At 40.0% G+C, this 23,419-nt stretch overlaps 1 protein-coding gene across 1 annotated transcript in view; it reads right to left on the minus strand.

Annotated features, from left to right (window-relative positions):
* LOC117246722 (arf-GAP with dual PH domain-containing protein 1) overlaps positions 1-23,419 on the minus strand; it is a 45,867-nt gene that overhangs the window by 15,036 nt on the left and 7,412 nt on the right. Inside the window, exons 2-3 of the mRNA XM_033610658.2 lie at positions 14,513-14,640; positions 2,894-2,985 (exon numbers count right to left, since the gene is read on the minus strand). Coding sequence (XP_033466549.2) covers positions 2,894-2,985; positions 14,513-14,640 — 220 coding nt within the window. The remainder of the gene's footprint in view (positions 1-2,893; positions 2,986-14,512; positions 14,641-23,419) is intronic.

Genomic DNA, 23,419 nt, shown 5'->3' on the forward strand with positions numbered 1-23,419 from the left:
GCATCACTTTAGCACTTATCGGCATGCAGTGTACCTGCCTCTGCATTCAGCCTTTTCTTATCACATTCAGTTTCAGGCAGTGTGAGAAGAGAAGTGTGGAGCTCAACAATGGCCAATATTACATACAGAAATTAAGCATTAAAGCTGCACTACTTAATATTTTTAGATTAACAATAAAACAAATGGCTATGTGTAGCATGAAAGGGTTGCTCTTAATAATCTCCCCACAGATAATTAGCACCAGAGCATGGATGTTGCCCAAAGACTAGGGGTGTAACAGTACACGTATTTGTATTGAACCATTCGGTATGAGGCTTTCAGTTTGGTATGCATTACAGATCGAATGATATGTTTCACTATCCTGTTACATTTGGAAAATAAAATATACAGCTTAGATTGCATGAAATATAATGTTCTCAGGGCCACTGCGCTCAACAAGGCAGCACACACATCGTAACTGGCAACATGCTGTCTGCCCATCCTATCCCCAACCTGAAACAGAAGACCCACTCAGGTATAGCTCCATCATTGTTCAAAGTTAGCTTTAATAAACAAATAAATCTTAATAACATAAAATAAAAACATTTAAATATCAAGGAAATTTCTATGGAATTTCTACTTTTTTGCTGTATTGAAAACGTACTGTACCGTCAAACTAAACCAGGAATTTAGTGAATTGTTACATCCCTACCAAAGATATTAACATTACATACACTTTACATTTAGCCCAGATGTCACGCAAACAAAGATAACTTTTCTAAAGTCTGGGAAAGCTTTGCTAATATTACCATTTGTATTATGAATCTGAAGTTAAAAAGGCCTTGTTTTTACAGGGAGGGTCTATGGAAAAGCTATTTTTAAGCCACAGGGTGTTTTGTTGTTGCAGTGATTGCTATCGGCAAGGCTAACTGATGACACCATATCTAACGTTAGCTCTCTTACTAATTCCACGCTCTATAAAGGCTAAAAATATTTTGACTTGTCATAGAAAGAAAGGCACAGGCATTCAGTTTTGGACTGGCCATTGGGGAGCCTATAGCTGTAGTGACTCGGCAGGGGTACTCTGTAATATCAGGTAGCAATTGAAACAACCGAAACTGAAAGTATCCAGTAGTCTGTGCAAGCAGCAACCCTTCAGGGATGAAAAATGAAGCCAACGTCTAAGTACCAAAAACTGCAGTTCCTCTGACGGCCACTTGAGGCTGACCCTAGAGGATAGCCAATCCCATAGACTGTATAAATAATGGACGTAGCAACTGTAACGTCACCCAGTGGTTTGTGGGCTGCCGTTCTGAAGCCAGTTCAACATTTTGGAAATCGCCATCTTGGTTTTTTGGAGACAAAAGTGCCCATATTTGGATGAGAGCTTGGGGCTATGAGGGAGTGAGGGATGGATCTGACAGCCTGACACTAAATCATCCCCGCTTTTAAATATGCATAACTTTTGGCATTATTAAAATGTAAACGAGTATGTTTTTTTTTTTTTTTTTTTAAAATTCACCCCCTGTACAGTTGTCATGAATGTTGACAATAGCTAGCAAGATCAAAACTGTTTTTGCACCGGGCAGTAAATATATTTTTTGCATTTTAACATGGGTGTGGGGTGGTTTAACTCTGTTTTTGAGGCTACCTCAAGTGGTCATTCGCTGAACTGCAGTTTTTGGCACCCTTGCACTGGCTTGCATTGCCACTTAGTCAATTCCCATTAGACCCCCATGTTAAAGTGCTGACAATACAGCATAAATAAACATGTTTACAGCCTGGCACAAAAAGTTTCTAAGGTGTACTAGTCAGTCTCAGTGCACAAAAGTTAGAGAAGGTTAAACTTCTCCTAAGTGTTCAAAACACTGTCACCAACTTTGAATGCAAAATAAACATGTAAATTTGATAATTTTCCTCTACATTACTCATCGATTCTTTTTTGTATTATAGCCCATAAGGCATATAATATTTGATGGTCAGCCTAGCGATAAAATCGACTTGTTAAATACTTCCTCTACAGGTGAACATGGCTCTGAAAAGGAACGGATGGAGGAGGAGGGAGCAGGAACCTGCATAGATCCAATTACAGGTGCACTATTGAATATAATATTATGTGACTGTGAAGTAGGCTAAATTAGAGATACAAACTGAGGAGGCAGGTTTCAGGAAGACATCCTGAAGTGTCTTCAAGGTCTTCAGCATCATCAGATTCTCTTTATACCTGAAAAACTGTTAAAATTATTGCTAAAAAATATTCTGCACATGCCCTTCGGGTGCTCTCATAAAAAGCCTTTCCATCTCAAAAGTGCTAAATCTCAGTGCCAGTCCGCCCCTGCAGGTGTTACTAATAACATTAACGATGGTACAGCCAGTCTAGTGTTTACACCTGTGCTTATGTCAAAATGGCTTCCAGGAAAAAGGCAATCCAGCAGCCTAGCTGTAGCCAGTTGGCTCCTGTTAGCAATAGCAACACAAAAGAACACACCACTCTCTATCTTTTTACTATTTATAGAGGAAACAGTAGTCAAAATATGAGTGAACTTAGGAGTCACCTTTGATATTTTGTCCAGTAAAGGTTATATTACATAATGACACACAAACACTGACCTTTAAGTGACACGGGTGCCATTGTGGAAGCTCAGTGGAAAACTGACTCACAGAATACTTAATGACCATGCAAAACAAGAGGTAGTTGGAAAGTGAATATTGTAACATGGTGTATTTATCACTAAACTGACAAAATGTATCTGCTCGGTTAATGTTAGCCTTGATGTCTTTTAGCTAACTAGCATGTAGGCTAATTCATTTAGCATATTTTCTCTTTTCAGACAATAAACTGCTTGTACAAAGCTCACACTGGCTGCTCCTCAAGTATTCCTGTTTTGGAAGGGACAAGTGAAAAAACACTTACTTGCAGTCAGTGTGTGTTGGTCTGTAGTAGAAAGCAGGAACCTTCTGCTCATATTTGGCCCTGGCTGCATTGTTTCCTGTGGCAGCCATCAACTGAAACAGAGACAGGAAAACACAATTTGGTCATCTTAATACTGCTCACAGTCAGATATCCACTTCAACAAATATACAGTGGCTTCCACGGTGATTCATTTAACATGTCCAGGGTGAATTGGCAAGCAAAATACAGTTTATCTAACACCATATTTAACGTTTAACGATTTTAACCCTCCAATAAAAACATAAAAGTAGCAGAGGACTTTTATTTTGACAAAATTAAAGATATTTCCACCATAAATTGATGCAGAAAGGCCACAAATGAGCTATATGCACACAGTGGTGCTGATGTACTTCCTGTTAAAGCTAAGACAGCCACATCACTTCTGCGTTTTTATTCCGCTGAACTTCACTAAGTGCCTCTTTGTCAAGCTTCCAGTAATTACTTAGTTTTTCCTCCGATGCGGAAACCAGGTGACAATGGATTGTCACTATCTGGAGGGAGAAATTTACAGCTAGCTCGCATACCCAAGTTTGTAGTCGGCATTTCAAGAAAGAGGATGTTCGTGAACCAGCTATGAGACAGTGCAGTGACTGTTAAAGACGGAACGGCTCCAGCGTTGTTTGAATGGAACAATTTCTGTGTTCCACCTTCAAGACTGGGAGTTTGGGAGAGGAAAGAGCGAGGGTATGACACAGAGGATGACACACTGGGAGAGGAGGCTACAATCCCCGACGACCATGACTACACTTCGGCTCAGGATCCCGCAGGTGTCAGCTCAGCTCTCGATGAAAATAAATCACTAGAATACAGGAAATCAAGTGTTTGATGTTCAAAATCTTCTAGTGAAGGACTTCCAAACCAGTGGTGTAAGGTAGTTATGACAGGCTCCAATGCCCGCTATTATGACAGACCCTAGTGCACACCATTGTGCACATATCGTCTCATCACATGATCAGAGAATTGACATTAGATAACATCAACAAACATATTGCATATCTGTATATGACAAAAAATACCACAGAAAACAAAAAATATGAATTAAAATTAACAACAGTTTGTTATAGTTTATGTAGAATAAGCATAATTTTGTGGTAGATGCTATTGACTATTTTACCAAAAAAAAAAAGGAAAATGACAAAGATGGGTTTGCCTTTTTCAAGGACATAAGTTGGCCATCAAGTTGGCAATCACTCATAAGGACCTATTCTCCTCCTAACACATTGTTGGAGGGCCCACTCTCTCTATGCCCCCGACCTCAAGGGCCCCAATGCAACCACACTGCCTGCAGTGTCTATATTTATGCCCCTGCTTCAAACCTTCTGTTTCATATGTGTGCCCCCCCCCCCCCCCCCCAAACACTGAAATGAAACCTACGCCCTTGCCAGCAATTAACATTTTGATTGGATCTGCACTGTGTTACTATGATAATAGCAATAATAATAGTCTGAATGTTTCTCCTTGTTGTCACCTGGATTTCAAAATAAAACCAAGATAAAAAGATTCAAGATAAAACAAACATAGCACCAACTTCTTAATACCTTAAGGACATTATAAAATAGACACATTTTTTCTTACTTTTTTTTATTTTTATTTTTTTTTAAAAAAGTCACCTTTTACAGCAGATCGACATTGCAGCAGCCGTGACATTTCAAAAAAGTAAGACCTGGACAATGGTGACAACAAAACTACAATAGGAAAAAGGAAAATAGCATTAAATTTTAAATGAGACAACAAAAACTGGGCTAAAGCACAGAAAATCTTAAGTATGACAGAACTTCTTCAGCTGTGGGATTAATTGTAGAATTGGCTACACCGCACTGGGACGTGTCTGCCTTCTTCCCCCGTTCCCTCCATTGTTCGTTTCATCCAAGGATAATCCCTGAGCCCAATCCAGCTGGCTGGATCCCTCAATGTGCCTCTCTTCTCCTCTGAGGGGCTCTGGGAAGGGATGCAGCACTCTGGCGTTTTATTACAGAGGTCAAATAGCAGCAGAAAATTCAACCGAAATACGAACCTCTGAAGAAAGTCACGGGAATCAACGTGACACATCTGCTGCCAAAATGTGATGCATTCTACACCTCAGATGTGACATTTAGAACATGACATTAATGTCATCAAAGCAGAAGATCTGGAACGTTTTAGTGCCATTTAATAATCACCTCCTTTCCACTATCCATTATTAGGTATGCCTTCCCTTTGTGTGAAGTGCTCACTATTTCAGACTGTGAGTCACAAACATCTGCAAAGCCTGACATTCACTTACTGCGCAATAAAATAACACATTCATGATAACGTCATTTACAAGGCAACAACAAATGATACCAGGCAAGTGTGATTTTTATTCTCAACGGCATCATGTAAAACAAAGAGCCGAAGCCTTATTAATTAAAACATGCACTCCCACCCTCACGCAGTTAACAATGATAAATCTCAGCTGTTCTACATCCATCTGCTCCTGCACATACAAGTGCCAGTAGCCTTAACGTGGAGTTACTTGTTGTGGACAAATGTAGCAACTGTACCCTTTTATGTTTTTCTTCTATCTTACTATATGATGACAAAAACTCTGTCTGTGGGTGTGTCTGTGTCTCTGTTCCACGTTTTTCTCCTCACTGACTTGGTCAATCCATGTGAAATTTGGCACAGTGGTAGAGGGTCATGGGAGGATGCGAATGAAGCAATATTACATCAATTGGCCAAAGGGGGGCGCTATAGCAAACGATTGAAATTGCAAACTTTGAATGGGCATATCTCATGCCCCGTATGTCGTAGAGACATGAAACTTTGCACAGAGATGCCTCTCCTCATGAGGAACAAATTTGCCTCAAGAACCTACAACTTACGGTTATATAGATTTTCCGCCATTTTTAATTTTTTGAGAAACACTTCAAATCAATCTCTTTCTAGGAAGTTTGACCGATCTGCATGAAACTCGGTGAACATAATCTAGGGACCAATATCTAAAGTTCCCTCTTGGCAAAATTTGGGAAACTTACTAAAACTGAGCTTCTATAAGGCAATGAATATTGCGGAGGGTGTGGCTCATCAAACAAAATGGGGGCGCTAGAGAGCTAATTTCTTATCTAGGCCTAACCGCCATATCAATTTTTACTAAACTTGGTAGATATGTAGAACAGGACGCCTCTTTTTTTGCCTATATTTGACAGGACAGTGAAGCATGACAGGAAGGATGGGAGAGAGAGAGCAAGGAAGACATGCAGCAAAGAACGCAGGCCGGATTCCAACCCCCACCGCTGCAACAAGGGCTAGCCGCACCTTTCCCATGTGAACTACCAGTGCGACCCACTTTTAAGTCAATACAACATATAAACACTTCAACTATCTGCCTTTCAACGTGCTACCTCAACTACTAATGGACAATTTTAGCCCACTAACTATCCCACTATTGGCAATGGTTCTACTGTACTTTCAATAAAGCAATCGTACTATCAAATTCACAACAACTCTGTCTGAATACATTGCTCTTCTTAATGGGTTCAGTTGACTATTTAATCTGCAATTTCCTATGACCTGTATCCCAAACACACACCATGTGAAACTGTACGTGGGCAACTGTGCACTCAATGGGTATGGACTAATTGCTTTATTAATCTCAGTTTTGCAACTGTCAACTGACAATGCCTCTCTACAAACTAGGGGAGCCCGGGGATGGTTGGCACACATATTTTCTGGTCCTTTGAAGATCACAGAAACAAACTGAAACATCAAAATGTTTGCTTTCTTCACCTGCTCCCATGTTAAAACATCTGAAAGTCACTAACACTCATGGTGAGGGTGACATTTCAGCTTTACTGTATCGAAAGTAAAAAAGTGGTCTGTCAACTAAATGTATAATTAAACTGTGCTAGACAGAGATGCTAGAAATGTGTCAACTGTAGTTAGTAGATGTGGGGGTTAGCTACAGTTTGACAGGATTTGAAAGTCTGTGATGAGTGATGGTAACTTAATTTCATCTCAAAGTCTGGTAAAATGTGCGCAGGGTTGGTTGCCACACAGATTTAAATTGAACTGTAACTGTATTTTGGGAGACTAAAACTATTTTAAAAGTTGAAAAAGAATGTTTATATTGTTAATTTTTCATTACTATTTTGAATGGTCAATGGCAAAATTATACATTCCAAGTGATTAAAAACTGGCTTAAAAAGGTTGCTTGGTTTTAAAAATGGATAGATATTCTAATGAAAGCTCGGGTTTTATGGTTCTTGTTTGAATTAAAGGTTCAAATTGTTTCCATTGATTGCTTCGTTTTTTTACGGTAACATTTGATCCAACTACTTAAACCCTATGATGGGACCGGTTGGCACAAATGCACAACATGACTTTAATCACAAATCACCTAATTTAAAAAAAACAAAAACATTTGTGAACACGAGGACACATTTATTTATAGATAAGACCTCAACCTCTCATTTGCTGCTGGTTAAAATATTCAAACATAAATGACACCGCAAGTCCACATCCTCCTCCTCTTCTTCATCGTCCACATGAATATTACTAACTGACCTGTTGTGCATGAGATATCTGAGTTATGAAATGATTCTGTGCGCCTCGTTCCTCTGTCTTGTTGTGGTTGTGTCCAGCCGCTGCATTTTCTTTATTGATTCTTGGTCAGACGTCTCGAAAGGCTTCTGACTGATGCCAAAAATGCAGAAGATAAAATATTTTTTTTGACGGATGACAGTTTCGGAATAAGTATGCAAACAGGACATAATGTGAGGTTGTATTTACTTTTAGACGTACAACAATTTTGGACAAAAATTATGGACCGAGGGCCGAATTCACAAAAGGATTGCGTGGCTTTTGCGGCCGCTAAACTGGTAAAAATGGAGCAAACAGATACCGTCTCATTCACAAAGCACACGCAGAGGGTGAAATGCTCCACTAACTGCGCTGCCAAGCAGATTGCATCTCGGTGCTCCGGTGTTATTTGCACGTATTTAAATGACGTAATGTGCATATATTTGGCGCTATAATTGCCCCTTTCTATGCAAATGAGCCTCATTGATAAACAACGTCTAATTCACTAACACCAGCGCTAATAGCCACACGCAGTTTGAGTGAAGTAAATAACGTCTTTAGAAAGCTGGTGCAAACTGGGCGCTCCTCTGTGGAAGCCTCTCGCCCAGACTTTCCAGTGATCATGGCAGCAGTGATCGTCTGTTTAATCAGTCTGTAAATAATATTTTGACATTATTATTATTATAATCATTATTACTTTAATGGCATCCGAAGATATTGATGTGTTGAACAGGGGACAGTCTGCGGTCGTTCTCAAAACGCACTTCTGTCACGCACTTCAAAAGCAACTTTCAATCATTTATTTTACGAAATGGGGGAAACAAACGTGAACAAAAACGGTTCCATAATTCATATTAAATTCAAAAGATTATGAAAAAACAGCTACAAATGAGAGGGAATAGTGATAAAGTGGTCAAACTTGGTCAAATCCACAGCTTCAACCCATCCAACACTGTTAGACTGACTCACCAGCAGACATCACTACATGAGGGTATAGTCTACAGAATTCAATACTTTGCCAAACAAAGTCTAATTAGCCTAACTAATACCAGCGCTAATAGCCACACGCAGTTAAGTGAAAAAAATAACTTTGCCATGTGGCTAATTGCAATCAGGGGCAAACTGCACTCAGCAGCCAAACTTTGTGGGCGTGTTTGCGCTGGTATATCATTAGCGCAATATCCTTTGTGAATAGGACGTTACCATACCCCTAAAGTGATACCCATACAATATTTAATGTCATTTAAAAACTTTATTTTTCTACTTTATCAGATAGCTATCATCTGAATGGAAGCTCTCTTCGCATAAAATGCTACCATGCTATCATGCTGTTGCCGTAGTGGGTCAATCACATGTCACATTAAAGGGCCATCTGCGTTCTTTTACGTGCTTGTCAAATAAAAACTCCCACTCAGCCGTTATCAAAGAGGTGATGTAGGTTACAGCGCTCTCTTCAAAGCCACCAGACTCAACTGACATAAACGGCAATTTTACCTCACAGCACACGGGAGTTGCCAGTCTACCAGCGACTCGATCGTTTGGGAACTAAATTGATGTGGCGTCCACAGCAGTATGTGGACTTATGTAGCAACATCGTGCAGAAAACTGTGTCAGGACATGTGGAAAAAAGTTTTCAGGAGGGCTCTGGAAAATAGCATCTTAAGGCTGAAACATACATATTTGACCAAAATTTGAAATCTCAAATCAGGGACACCTAATGCTACAGAAAAAAAAAAAAGAAATGAATGGAGCCACCTCCCGTTAAATCAGAGAATGCTTCCTTGATTGTCTGCAAGCAAAACCATACAAACAGCATTTCCCTCTAGATCTGGGTACCAAAAAGATTGCAGGTTTCATTTTACTGCAGATGTTTTGATACTGCTTTGTACTGGGTTATTTCGGTCAATACCTTAAAGGTTTCAAGTACCAATACCCAGCCCTACTATTTTGGCTGTTAGACAAAAATGTCCCTTCTGATTGTGGATGTTTTATTGGAGTGGGACCAAAACAGCTCCAGAAGTCTCAACAATAAAAGACTGGCATCTCAAAATCACCCCTAAACTCTCCCAGCACTACAATTACAGAAGGAGAGATTTAACACATAGCCCTGACTATCCTTTTTTCCAACACTGTAATCAAACCAGTCGTCCATTCACGTAATACTCTTGCTTGTGTTTAGGTTTTATCTCCAAACACCCACCATTCTTACATGTTGCCTCGTACAAACTCACTGTCCTTTTAAGTCAAATACCCTTTACATCCCAATTATTGTCCTCCCACCTCTCCAATCTCCTGTTTTTCCTCATGACTCATGCCAGCATCACCTCCCCCAAAGTCCCTTTTGTCACCCAGTGGTGGTGTTAAAGGGCTGACATGATGCATTCAAGGGACAACTTCACTCTTCCGTAGCAGAACAAAAGCTATTTTTTTATTAGTCTCTCAAACGACCTCCAAATATGTTTTTCTGTGTTTACAATTTTGCACAGCGCTCATATTTCTTGCTGACAGATTTCTGAAGGGGGGCGTATTTGCAAGGCACACAACAGCTCTGCTTCTTTTTACACACGGGAGGAAAGTGTAAACAGTCTTACTAATGGAATGGTACTTTATTGATCCCTGTGAGGAAATACTCTGCCTCCAAAGGGAGGTCAGAGGTGAGGGTCAGCTGACAATCAATGCTCTTGAGGAGATAAGAATTCATTGTCTTGCACAAGGACTTGAAATGTGTCGAAGTGCTGGTATTGCAGTCAATCAAAGCATTTTTACTGGACTGATCAGGCTATACTAAGCCAGATAAGACTTTACTTTCTTTCTGTTGTAACCTACCTAAAACCCATCCCTGACCGACAAGCACAGTGGAAAAATCAGCAGCCAGCGGTTTGACTTAATGAGATCTGCACCTACAGCATGTGTCAGCACGCAGAGCTGCTTCGGCTCTAAAAAATCCATCACTTTGCCTTTATTTCAGTGACATCTTTCCTCATCCTGCTTTATTTTCTGTCATATTGTTAAGAAAATGTCCCCTGAATAGGTTGTTTCCATGGAAACAAAAAAAAGTAATGGTACAGTTTTAGACTCTGTAGTTACAATGGGCTCCATACTTCATACTATTTGTCTGTATTGCATTCATAGTCATATTATCCACATGCTAATTATGCATGTTGAGTGTACTGGGATTTGCAGAATTAAGAATTTGGACACAGTGTGTGTCATTATATTGGGACTCATGCAAGAACCACTTGTGCAAACAGATTTGTTCTTAAAGGAATAGTTGCAACATTTTGTGAAACGCTGTGCTTATTTGCTGTCTTGCTGAGGGTTACATGAGGAGATCGATACCAGTAACTTCCTGGAGTCTCGACTGGTTGCCTGGCAACTGGTCTCACCCATGAAACAGTCTGGCACAAAACCCTTGCAGCTTTTTACACTTTCTTTATGTGTGGATTAAACAAACAAGATATTATGTGTTAATAAGTGAGCTTTAGAGGCGCTGGTAGGCGGATTTAGTTGCCTCCAAACATAGCTGGGCTAGCTGTGTTCAATTTTCATACTGAGCGAAGCTAACTAGCTGCTGGCTGTAGCTTCATGTTTGCCAGATTTGAGAGCAGTAACAATCTTCTCATCTAATTTTTGGCAAGAAAGCAAGCAAACTATTCTATATATATAAGTATTTCACTGCTGTAAAAAGCTTTTTTCATAAAAATGGGCTGTCTATGCAGTAGAAAGACACAACTGCTTTTGAATTTTTTGCTGCATGATCAGAGAAGAAGGGCTGTGGCCTTCAGTTTTACTCAAGAGGTAGAAAAGCTACAACTACCAGAATGCACTGCACTGCACCTGACCAATAGAGTGCCGAAGTCACGCCCCTTCCGGTGAAGCTCATGGGACCTTAGATCGGAAAAAATATGAATGGCAGTGAATGAGGAGGGAAATATTATCTTTTGGTCCCGTTTGACATGAAATCCAAATATGTCATTAATGAATTTAAAACATAAATTTTAAGGTCAAGAAAGTCATACTTTGTGGTAAAACTGCTGAGATATAAGCTTTTGAAAAAAACGTAATTAGAAAAACTACACAGGAGGCGGTCGCGTATGTGACGTCATAGCCTTCGCTCGTTTAGTGCAGCTTGGAGTGACTGCAACCTGACACAAAACACACAGACATCTTCAATCATAAATCGATTAATCATAAAACAGTGGAATTTCAGCGGGGAGGCCAAGCTGCAGGAAGCGAGCGAAAGCTATGACGTCACATACGCGACCTCCTCCTGTGTACTCTTTTTTTTTTTTTTTTTTTTATTATATTTTTGATCACAGCATGAGGGATATACATACATAGCACACTAACCCCACATCTCAGTTTCCCTCACAAAAAGGAAAAAAAACCCAAACAAATTAACAAAAAAAAAACAAAAAAAAAAAAAACTTGCCAATGTAGAGGGTACTATAAAATGTCAAGTCTCTCAGAGTCCATACACACCAAGACATATTTCATAGGTGCCATCATCATGGCAAGTAATACAAATTTAAAGTAAAATGAGTAAAAATGAGTAAAATTCTACTCATTACATTAATTGAAAACACTAAGTAGGCCTCCCATATCAATGAAACTGAAATAATTAGTCTTCCTACCATACTTCATGATGTAGGGAATTTATAAACAAGTAGAAAAGGGAAACACTTCATGTCCCGATTTTCCTATCCTAAGTAGGGGCTGGTACCCTTATAAACAGTTAGATAACCAAAATGATATTCAAACATATACCCTCATAACAAACAGAAACAAAACAACAAAACCAAAAACCTAACCAAACAAACAGACATAAAAGGTGGGTAAACCCCACTTACAACAGACAAAACAACAAAACAACGCAAACTATTGCATTCAGGTCTTATCATTGTCACTATGCCTTACATTGACCTAAGAAATTCTTAAAATCAAATTCTATATGAGATTGCCATATTTTTAAAAAGTCTGTGGATCTGCCTTTACTCTTGTAATATATATTGTTATATATATATATATATATATTATTATTAAGTGTAAGGTAGCTTGAGAGTTCATTCCACCAGTGGACTAATACTGGGGGTTTGGATTCTTTCCAATTTAAAGTTATACATTTCCTGGCTGCCAACATAGCAAGATCTATATATCTGCTTTGATATTTGTTCCACTTATCACTTACCACTCCTGTGTACTCTTGAGTCTTTCTAATTAAAAAGCTTATATCTCAACAGTTTTACCACAAAGTATGACTTTCTTGACCTTAAAATTTATGTTTTAAATTCATTAACAACATATTTAGATTTCATGTCGCAACTCAAATGGGAACAAAAGATAATATTGCTCTCCCCATTCACTGCCATTCATATTTTTTCCGATCTAAGGTCCCATGAGCTCTGCCGGAAGGGGCGTGACTTCGGCACTCTATACTGCATTCATGTGCTTCTTGGTTAGATTTTGTTCCAGACTTGTTGCATCCCCTAAAACTTCTAAAAATATTGCCTTACCTGACTAATGCTAATAAATAACTTTTCTTACTCATCCACGTCACTCTACATGGAGCAACTAACGGTTACAACCAAATACCATATTACAAATTATATGTAAGCCATAATTGACATGCAATATGTGAATTAATAAAACATTTATTTCCATTAGCCAAACATTTACTGTCATCCACGTTGTTTCTTCATATATGATGTCAACTCTGCAACTTGTGTACCAAGACTTTTGCGGATGTTCTGAGTTGTTGTTTCAACTTGATGGGGCAGTCATGTGAATCTTCCCGGTTGGGAACTCATTTTTCCGATTATTTTATTAGCAGATGAAGGCAGGGCAATATATGCTCATGCTGGTGGATGACATAATGCAAGTTCCCATCTGAAAACAACATGGCGACGGCTGGTAAAAAACATTCTCAAACTACAGTTAAACAGTACACTAAAATATGTTTCTGACAACATTTAAGTTGAGAAATTGGCAACACAGTTACAGAATCTTGGTTTAGATTTGATCAGCACTGCCTAGTTTTACCGTTTGATATGAGGGTTTTTTTTTGCCTCTGTTTACACAATAAAGTAAGTAGTATAACACCCACTTCCTATTCACAAACTCTTGAAATACAGCTAAACAGTGCACCAAAATATGTTTCTGAAAACATTTTATGTGGGAAATAGGCAATACAGTTTAGTCTGAGTTTGAGAAAGAAACGGACAGGTCTCTCTCTCAATCACCTTCTATACTATAATGCGTGAATAAAATTTGTGGTTCAAGCAACAGCCCTATAGCGAAGTATGACATCTGGCGGACTTGAGTCGGGAGATGAAAGGTGCTGGCAAGAAAAGTATACCACAGTTCGTCGGTGAAGATTCTCAGTCATCCAGGTCATGGTAATCGTAAGCACTTACGATATAGCACAGTTCATTTGCACATACTACCCACATTGTTATGATACAAAGCTGGTTGAAAATCAGTAAAGTATCCCTTTCAAAGGACAAACGAGTGACTTAAGAAAAGATAATGCATTCACCAATTTCCTTGTGCTTAAAAATTTTCCCTTAGCGATAAGAATCACTAGTTGTTCAGGTTTATTGTATGAGCCATGTGTAGTCTGCCTCTCTGCATAAAAGAAAATGTTCAACTTGAGAATCATAATGCAATGCACTAAATGACTTTGGTTGTTCTTTTATCTCAGACATGTCAGGATGTTACATACCTTGACATGTTTCGGTGGAAACTTCTGCCTTGCTCAGAAGTATCACTTGGTGGTTGTTGTGACGCGTCTTTATCAGCTGATCTGTCAATCAGCCGATATTAGGGAAGCGTGACCATCCTGCAGATCAGCTGATAAAGACGTGTCACAACCACCACCAAGTGACACTTCTGAGGAAGGCGGAAGTTTCTGCCGAAACATGTCAAGGTATGTAACATCCTAACATGTCTGAGATAAAAGAACATAATGAACACCATTGTTTTCGATGGAGGTGGGGGTTTTACAATGCGAGTTATGATGTACGTTTTCTATTACTGCCCTACCTCCACGTCACTGGCATCCCACGTGTCCTGGATAGACTTGACCCGGCTGATGTGGGGGATGCTCCGGTGAAGGAGCGAGCAGGCCTGGCAAACAAACACACCCAAAGTCAGCGACGCCCAGTCCGGCTCTGCAGGAAAGAGAGAGAAAGAGAGAGAGAGAAAGGGAGGGAGAGCCGTGGGAGCGTGGAAAGAACAAGCATGGAGGTGAAAGGAGGGGAATTGAGTTTGGGGAGCGGGAGAGGAGGGAGGAAATGAAATCGGGCAAAGAAAAATGATAGAGAGAATGGTGATGGGATTGAAGAGAGATAAAGGAGGAGGGGGGAGAAAATCTTGTCATAAAAGCGCTGCAACAAAGAGAACACCGGCTCAAGGTTCAGGCTATAAATACTGAAAGTGCTGATGCTGGCGCTGTTAAGGGGTAATAGGAGCAAAGTAAATGAGGCAAATATTACAAGGGACTGTGGTTTAGTGTGTCTCTGCTCATAAAGGAGAGCAGGGCGGCAAAATATGATTTTGGGGAAATCCTATTTAGCTTACTGACAGGAAACAGACCGCCTGAGATCTGATCAGAACTCAGCCGAGGTAGTTATCAGGTTAGGTACATCACCAGACTCCAAAATACACACACATGCTGCACCATGCAAAAAGACACACTCACATTTGTATGTAATATTTTGTACTTTAAAGGAGACGAGAAAAGCAGAAAAGTAAATCACACACACGTCCTGGCATGCACGTACACACACACTTATGCACAGACCATATGCTGCTCATTGCCAACATTAGCACGTGACTAAACACACACTTCAACTACAGCTCCAGAAAAACTAACAGCCTCATCAGTAGTCAGACTGAATGTGCAAAAAGGGAAGAAGAAAATAGGGTTTTTTTTCGCCTCTCTGCAGCGTGATACAGCAGCAGCATCCGTGGGTGTTCAGCAAAGGTACATTTGAGTCACTGTATCACACGTAGACTTTGATTCTGTCCATGCAAATGAAGTTGTCAATGTCAGAGATGCAGAGTGTCAGAGACGGTGACAGAGAGAGAAAGACGGAGTGTGGTGAGAGCTGAGTGTCAGAAAATGAGATGAAAATGCAGATTGCACTGAAGGTAGATATAATCTGAGCTGTGCAAATTAAAGCTCAGTGGGTAAATTTAAAAAAAAAGCATTTTAAGAGCCCAAGTTCATAAATGTAACATCAGTGGCTTTTGGACACTCGGTTGAATGTCACCTTGCACTCTGGGAAATTGGGACGAGCCTTTTTCACCATTCTCTAACATTTTAAGACTATAAAAATGAATCGGTTCATCAAATAATTACCAGAATAATTGATCACATGCAACCTGATGAATAACTACATAAATGTGTTCTTCTAGTTCATGATAATTAATGATGTTGGAAAGTATAAAGGCTGCAACTAATTAAAAAGATTATTTTCACTGTCAATTAATCTGTCCATTATTTTTTGTTTTCTAATACAAAGACAATCTACAGGAAGGTGGTCAGCTGCTGTGTAAAAGAAACAAAAAACTGCTGCCTACTAGGTCGTATACAAATTGGGATCTGATGATCATTTCTTTTCTGCTGCAGCTAATATTCATTTTTAGTACCACTTAAACTGTCAGTTACATTTCCAGAGTCCAAGGTGACATCTTTAAAAACAATTTCTTTTGTCCTATCAACCATCAAAACCCATTTATCTTCAATTTACTCTAATATAAAATAGAGTATCAATCAGTCAGCCTGTCCACCACTTTGACCCAGCCTGAAATATCTCAATAACTAAATAAATTGAATAGATTGCAATGAAAGTCGGTAGAAGCCTACGGACTTTAGTGACCTCCTGACTTTTCATTGAACGCCACCAGCAGGACAAAGTTTTCACCTATCCAGTGAAATATGTCAACATCTACACCATGTATTTGTACAAGATTTGGGCCGATTTTTTTGTACAAACCAAACCAGATGGAATTATGCAAACTAGAAAGTTCATGCGTTTGTTGAGGTGAGTAGGTGAGACTAGAGGGATCTCTCAAGCCCCTTTTATACAGCCTGTTCAAGGTGGGACTTTTACAATGCTATTCTGCCTTGCCATTCTCTATAAAATGTACAAACATAAAATTGGGGGGCATTGTTGTTCTGCCGTTAAAGCGGCAGCAGAGGTTCTAATAGAGCCTTATATCCACTCGTCTGCTGAGACAAGTGCAACATCTAATGGTAAAATTCCTCATAGCAGTCTTGCCTGGTGTTTGACGAAATATCAAACCGGTTTGGAAGTTTTTACACCTGCCCAACCTTAATTGCCTCAAAATTTGGAATGCACTTTCATGTTCAATTCAGTCAATCAATCAATTTTATGTATAAAAGCCAATACCACAAATCACAATTTGCCTCACAGGGCTTTACAGCATACGACATCCCTCTGTCCTTAGGACCCTCACGGTGGATAAGGAAAAATTCCCCAAAAAAAACCTTTAACAGGGGAAAAAAACAGTAGAAACCTCAGGAAGAGCAACTGAGAAGGGATCCCTCTTCCAGGATGGACAGACGTGCAATAGATGTTGTACAGAACAGATCAACATAATAAATTAACAGTAATCCGCATGACACAATGAGACAGAAGGAGAGACAGATACGGGAACTGCCCATTGGTCCGACAGCCCATTGGTCCGACATCCCATTGTTCCGACCATATTAAACCCATTGTTCTGAAGTCCGTTCCGAAATCATCATGATGCCCTGTGGTTAAGGTCTGGTTAGGTTTAGGCACAAAAACCACTTGGTTAGGGTCAGGAAAAGATCATGGTGTGGGTTAAAATGAAAAAGAAAATGACAAACACATAAGCTGTGAGCCTGCTTCGCCTCAAGCCTTTCCCAGCTGACCCAGAGCCGGTCGCGGCACACCATCATGGTAGAAATACGCCCGCCGGGAGCCGTTCAGCACCGCAGATCGTCGGACTAATGGGATGTCGGACCAATGGGCTGTCGGACCAATGACATGGACCCGACAGAGACAGAGAGAGATGCAGGACAGATGGTAAAGATGCATCACAGACGGTAGCCTATGTTCCTCTTAGAATTAAAAATGTAGTCACTCTGATGATCCCCTGATTTTTCATCTAGTATCATTATCAAGTCAAATTCGGACCAAATTCCTCGATGACTTTTGCATCAGCCACAGCTGTATTTGTGGCTACGTACTAATTAGCAAGCACGCTAACATGCTATCCTAAGATGGTGAACATGGTAAACATGGTAAACATCCTCCTACACCTCCTAAACATGTTTGCATAGATGCTATGAGCATGTTGGCATGCTGAAATTAGCATTTAGCCAAAAGCACCACTGCATTAGTATGGCCGCACAGAGCTGCTAGCATCTTAGCCTTGATGCTAAATAAATAACAGATAATTAAGGGATTATTAAAACTGTTGCTGATTAATTTTCTGTGGACTGATGATCAATTGCTTCAGCACTAATGTAAAGAAATGTCTTTTTTAGTTTTTTTGTTCATGAGCATGGCATTCATGAGAGCCTGATGAACGCTGATGTTATACCAGTCAAGTTAATTAACAGCTAATAAAAACATTTTTGATAAGAATCGAATGCAACAGAGATGACCTTTTACAGTTTAAGAATTAAACTACAGTGTAAGCCAGTGCCAATATATCTATTAGATAAGCTCAAATCAGCTTTGGCCAATGTAGCCTAATAATCAGGCTCTATTCAGGATGTTGGAATATGTGTGTGTATGTTGCTCAGTGTATTTGCTCTCGTGTTAACATGCAAGGTGTATGCACAAGCAACCAAGAGTGCCATGTCCTCAGCGGGCAACACTCAAAAGTCACCACGTTCTTTCTCCATCGCACTCTCTCAGCAGCTGCCATTTCTCACACAAGGGAGCCCTCAGCGTGGTGCACCGCAGCCATGTGAATACACACACGCACACACTGTGAGAGCGTGCATTACTCAAGGGAATCATATGAGAGCCAATAGAGAGGGAGAAAGGAGGAGAAGAGGGCAAAAAAAATACTACACTTGCATTTCTCTGTCCTCTGGAGGCTGGAGAAAGCATAGATGGGGATGCCACAGAGCCTGACTGGGGAGAGGAGATGAGGAGGTGATGAAGGAGGAGAGGTAGGAGGCATGGAGGAAGGGAAGGGAGGAAGAGTGCAGGTTCTTTATCAGAGACGATGTGAGCACATATCCCCGCAGGGCTGTTACTGGCATCTACGATAATCTTCCTTCGATTTATCTCTAACCCAGGACAAGTAGGCAGTATTTTTATAAATGTCACCTAATCTTTAAATCATTTTGGATTGTGATTAAGCACAAAGTACTCAAGATGGCATTTTGATGTGAACAAATCAAACCACTTGCTTTTTTTATTCGTTAGTTACATCTCCTTTTTTCTGCCAACAGCACACACACACACGCATAATACACACCTACACACAACCCTGCTGACACGAAAACACACAACCAGCCATTCGGTGGTGAGGTCATCGCTGTCTGAGTCAGGCCTTATGGAGAACCAGACAGCACTCATGGAGATTACTGTGGCCGCATGACTGACTAACTGCACACACACAAGCACAGACACACACACACACACACACACACACACACACACGGCTTCTTCCTCTACATGTTCAGAGATGTTTCTCAACAGGATTACTGCGAACAACAGATGCACAGCCGTAGCGAACAGGAGGTGGGAAACTCCTGATGTAGTGTGACTCTGCCGTTTTGTTTCGCGGTGCATATGCTGTTTCAGGCGTGTTTGTTAAAGAGCTGCTGCTCCGTCTCTGGGGAACTGTTGAGAGAAAAACGTCAAGTTTCGCAGGAGCTGCAGCGTTTGGTGGAGACACAACAGAGCTTTTGATTCGGCCGCACAAGGTTGAAGAAAGAAGTGCCTGTGGCGTTACACTGCAGGGCAGATGCGGGATAAATGAATGAGGGGGCATTTATACAATGGCAGCCCCTGTGCCTGTGAGCATTCGCAGGCACTTTTCTGCATCTGCAGCAGTTCATTTGTATGTCTGAACGTACACACATCAGTCTGTCAGAGGCTGCTTCATGGTGGGGGTTAATGACTTGACAGTGGGGCCAGCAGAGGTTGTGACCCTCTGGTGTCTTGGCTAAGCCCCTCAGGCACCAGCACAGGCTTTTCCTTCTACAGCAGTGATTACAATCTTATATTTTACTTAACTTTTGTCTAACCTCAGCTTGACCCTGGGTTTGTAAAATGCCCAAGGCTTTTATAAGAAAATCATCGAGGTTTTCTACATTTTTAGAGGCTGAATTTTTGTAGCTGCAAGAGTGAACATTAAATATAGTATACACATCAAATATCCCACTCGAATCTGTTGAATTGTGTCTGTGCATAGCTGCAATTTGTGTTACATTACATGCTGCCATGGTGAGAGATTGATGATCATTACTGGGTAAGTTTCCTAAATGATTCCCTGTGTGCTAATGACATGTGTCATTAGCTTTCCTACTGATTCACACAGCTGAAATTTATCTGTTATGCTTCAAGTGTCTGCATTTCCTTTTTCTGACACAGCCTCTTCAAGAAAATATGTCAGTGTCTGCTACGCCACTGTAATCGGACATCAGGATGCCTTGGATACTCCAAACAGTATGTTTTGTTTGTTGAGTCTATTTTTTTATTTTTTTTTACTTTTTACAAAGGGTTTATAGAGCAAAGAAACACAACCTTTTTGATAATTAAGCATATTTAAATATCAAATCAAATATGAAAACAATCATTTGAGATGGGAACTGAGAACTGGTTCCAAATTGTCTGCTCCATCAGAACCTTATGTCTCCAGGCTTATCAGTTCCTTTCATCCATGCTGGCAGGTTTTCCTGACAGTTGCACATTGCAAAACAATGACATGATGCTGAAACATTTCTCTATGTGACATGGGCTTAATGTGTATTTGTCACTCTACGCACCAGTGCCACTGCTCCCCAACCAAGCAGCATGACCATTACTGAAGGTAAATATCCTATGTTATAATAACATCAGTGTCATGCTTAGTCACATGCATGCTTTTTTCTACTGTGTTTCGACATTGTGTTCAGACTCAGAAATAACTAGAATTACTGCCTCAGCAAAGAACAGCACAGGTGGACATCCAAGATTAGTGTCACCAATATTGTATCTGACCAAATGTCTTCCCTTCTGTTCCTGAGTTATGGCAAAGAATGATGGCCAAAAAATAGTTTTGCAGAACATTATGATGTCACAGTGAAGCTGAAGTTTGACCTTTTGGATATGAAATGTCATCACTTCATAGTTTTATCCTATTAGACATTTGTGTGAAGTTTTGTCATAATTACAGTGTGGAATATTGAGTTATGGCCAAAAACATGTTTTTTAAGGCCACAGTGACCTTGACCTTTGACCACCAAAATATAATCAGTTCAGTGTTGAGTGTGAGTGGATATTTGTGCCAAATTTGAGGAAATTCTCTTAAGGCATTCTTGAGATACTGAGTTCACAAGAATGAGGCGGACACAAAGTCACAGTGACCTTGACCTTTGACCATCAAAATCGAATCAGTTCATCCGTGAGTCCAAGTCAACGTTTGTGCCAAACGTGGAGATATTGTGTTCACAAGAATGGGACAGATGGATGGACGGACAAATTTAATGTCTCAGGCTATGGCTATCGCCAGCACAGAGGAATAAATAAAACAGTTGTGTTGATGCTGAAAACCTTTGTAAACCTTGTTTATTTTCTTCACAGAAAAAAGATCATGAATCGATAAGGGAACTGATAAAGAATCAGACTGATAGGCAGAAGTGTTAATAGCACTGGTATCAATAAAATCTTATCAATTCAAATCCCTAACTATCATGCAATGTCTAAAGTCACTTCACTGGACAAAAATCAGCTCCAATATGACACGGAAATATGACACTTGAGTGGACACGCTCATTTTTTACCCCTTTTTTAAATAGTGTGATGCAATGACACTCAAATATTAGTCGGCATGAGTCTGAAAGGGAGCCTGAATAAGTAACCTATATAAAATAGAAGTAACCACCAAAACATTTCCACTGGCCCCCATGCTGCTTTGAACTGTGTACTAACCCTGTTTTCTCGAGCACATCAATGGTGAAGGTGACCAACTGATTAAAAAGAAAAACAAAAAAAACCAGAAAGGCATACTTGTCTACTGCAGAGTTGTGTATATAGTTTTAGTCTACTGGCAATGGGAAGGGAATCTATTACCTATTTTAGTGGGATTTCCTGCGTTTATAAACCTTACATACATGCACGAATTTCAGTGGGAAAAGTGTATAAAATTGTTGGATGGTGAAATGGAGCACTGCATTAGTTCCAGCAGAGCACTTTAGTCACACTTACATTAGCTGATTGGAATCAGCTGCTTTATTCATACTTTACCCTCAGTGGCCCATTCATTAGCTGCTTGACTGCCAACTGACTAAAAACATCCAGTCATATTCACAGAGGTATACAGCACAACCACCATAACTGACCACGTGTCTATACTTTTATTCCACCTCTGCTCACGACTGCAGCTCTCTCCACTACCTCAACCTCATGTGCAGAGTTTTTTGTACTGGTGACTTCACTAAAATGTAATGTGCATGTAAGATTGTTTGTATTTATCAAAGGTAGATTAGCTTTTCCAGCAGGATACTTGTTTCTTCTCAGATACTTTGTGAGCTCCCTCGAAAAGAAGAGCCTTTTCCATCGAATCTATCTGCGTAACCATCTGCTCTAAAATGTCAGTCGCTTGACGAATCTCTGAAACAGCTTGCTGAAACAGACAGTTTGAAGGTCACTGGCTGGAATCTTGGAACTGTTGATGAAGTGTGGGTTGTCCTCAGCTTCCTTAATCAAAGTGCAGCATTTGATGACATAATACCCTTGTTTTTTCTTGAAAACAGCTCAAGCAAATACATCACACTTCATCTTGGTTAAAGATAACAGTTCAACCATACAGTATTGTATGTTACTGTATGGTATTCATCCCTTGAGGCTACTGGACTCGATATTGCCTTGTTTTTAAAGTATGCTGAACTTTGGTGACCTGATTCCATCACTTTCCTCACTTATGCAGACGATACTCCGTTTTAAGCCACTTTCAGTCCAACTGATCAGTCAAAGCTATCTAACTTTGATGCCTCTTAGCTGTTGAAAGCTCAATGACTAATTTTCTCCTAAATTTAGATACAGCAGAAATGTTCACCTTAAGAAACAAAGGTCACTCCATTGTAACATTTACGTGAACTTTAAAAGGTTCCCCATTTTATGCCCTCTACCATGGGAGCAACATTTAGAACAGATCTAATTTTCAAAAGCATAATAATTTCACTGCATTTTCCTATTTTCAGCACTGTAGGTAAGATCAGACTGTCCATGACTTATTGATACAGCTCCCTAAACAATCGGGGTGTAAATCACTAGCTTCATCATGATACAATATTATATTGATTTGTTTGGATGACAATACGATGTTTGCCAATTTCACAAAGTCTGTCACGATACGATTTCGATTCGATACGATTCAGCAGCCTGCGATCGGTATGACGCAATATCATATGATTTGACCATTTTATTTCTGAGCTCTGTTTGTTGTTTGAGCCGAGGCACGCTTGCCCAGAAATGGTCACACAGACGTGCTATGTGAATTTCAAAATAAAGTTGTATCTTTAAGATGACGATATGGATCGATGTTTTCATTTTACGTCGATGTAATCGGATCATTAATCAATGAATCAATGTATCGATGTGGATCGATGTATCGTTACACCCCTACTAAACAAATGCTTTTTTAACTTCCAATGTCTTGTACGGTAATGGCATTTTTTTTCTGGCTCTATTACCCATTTTAAAATAATCCAGTGCGTGTTTTAACAAG

The sequence above is a fragment of the Epinephelus lanceolatus genome, chromosome 21 (assembly GCF_041903045.1).
Source record: "Epinephelus lanceolatus isolate andai-2023 chromosome 21, ASM4190304v1, whole genome shotgun sequence".
Lineage (NCBI taxonomy): Eukaryota > Metazoa > Chordata > Actinopteri > Perciformes > Serranidae > Epinephelus > Epinephelus lanceolatus.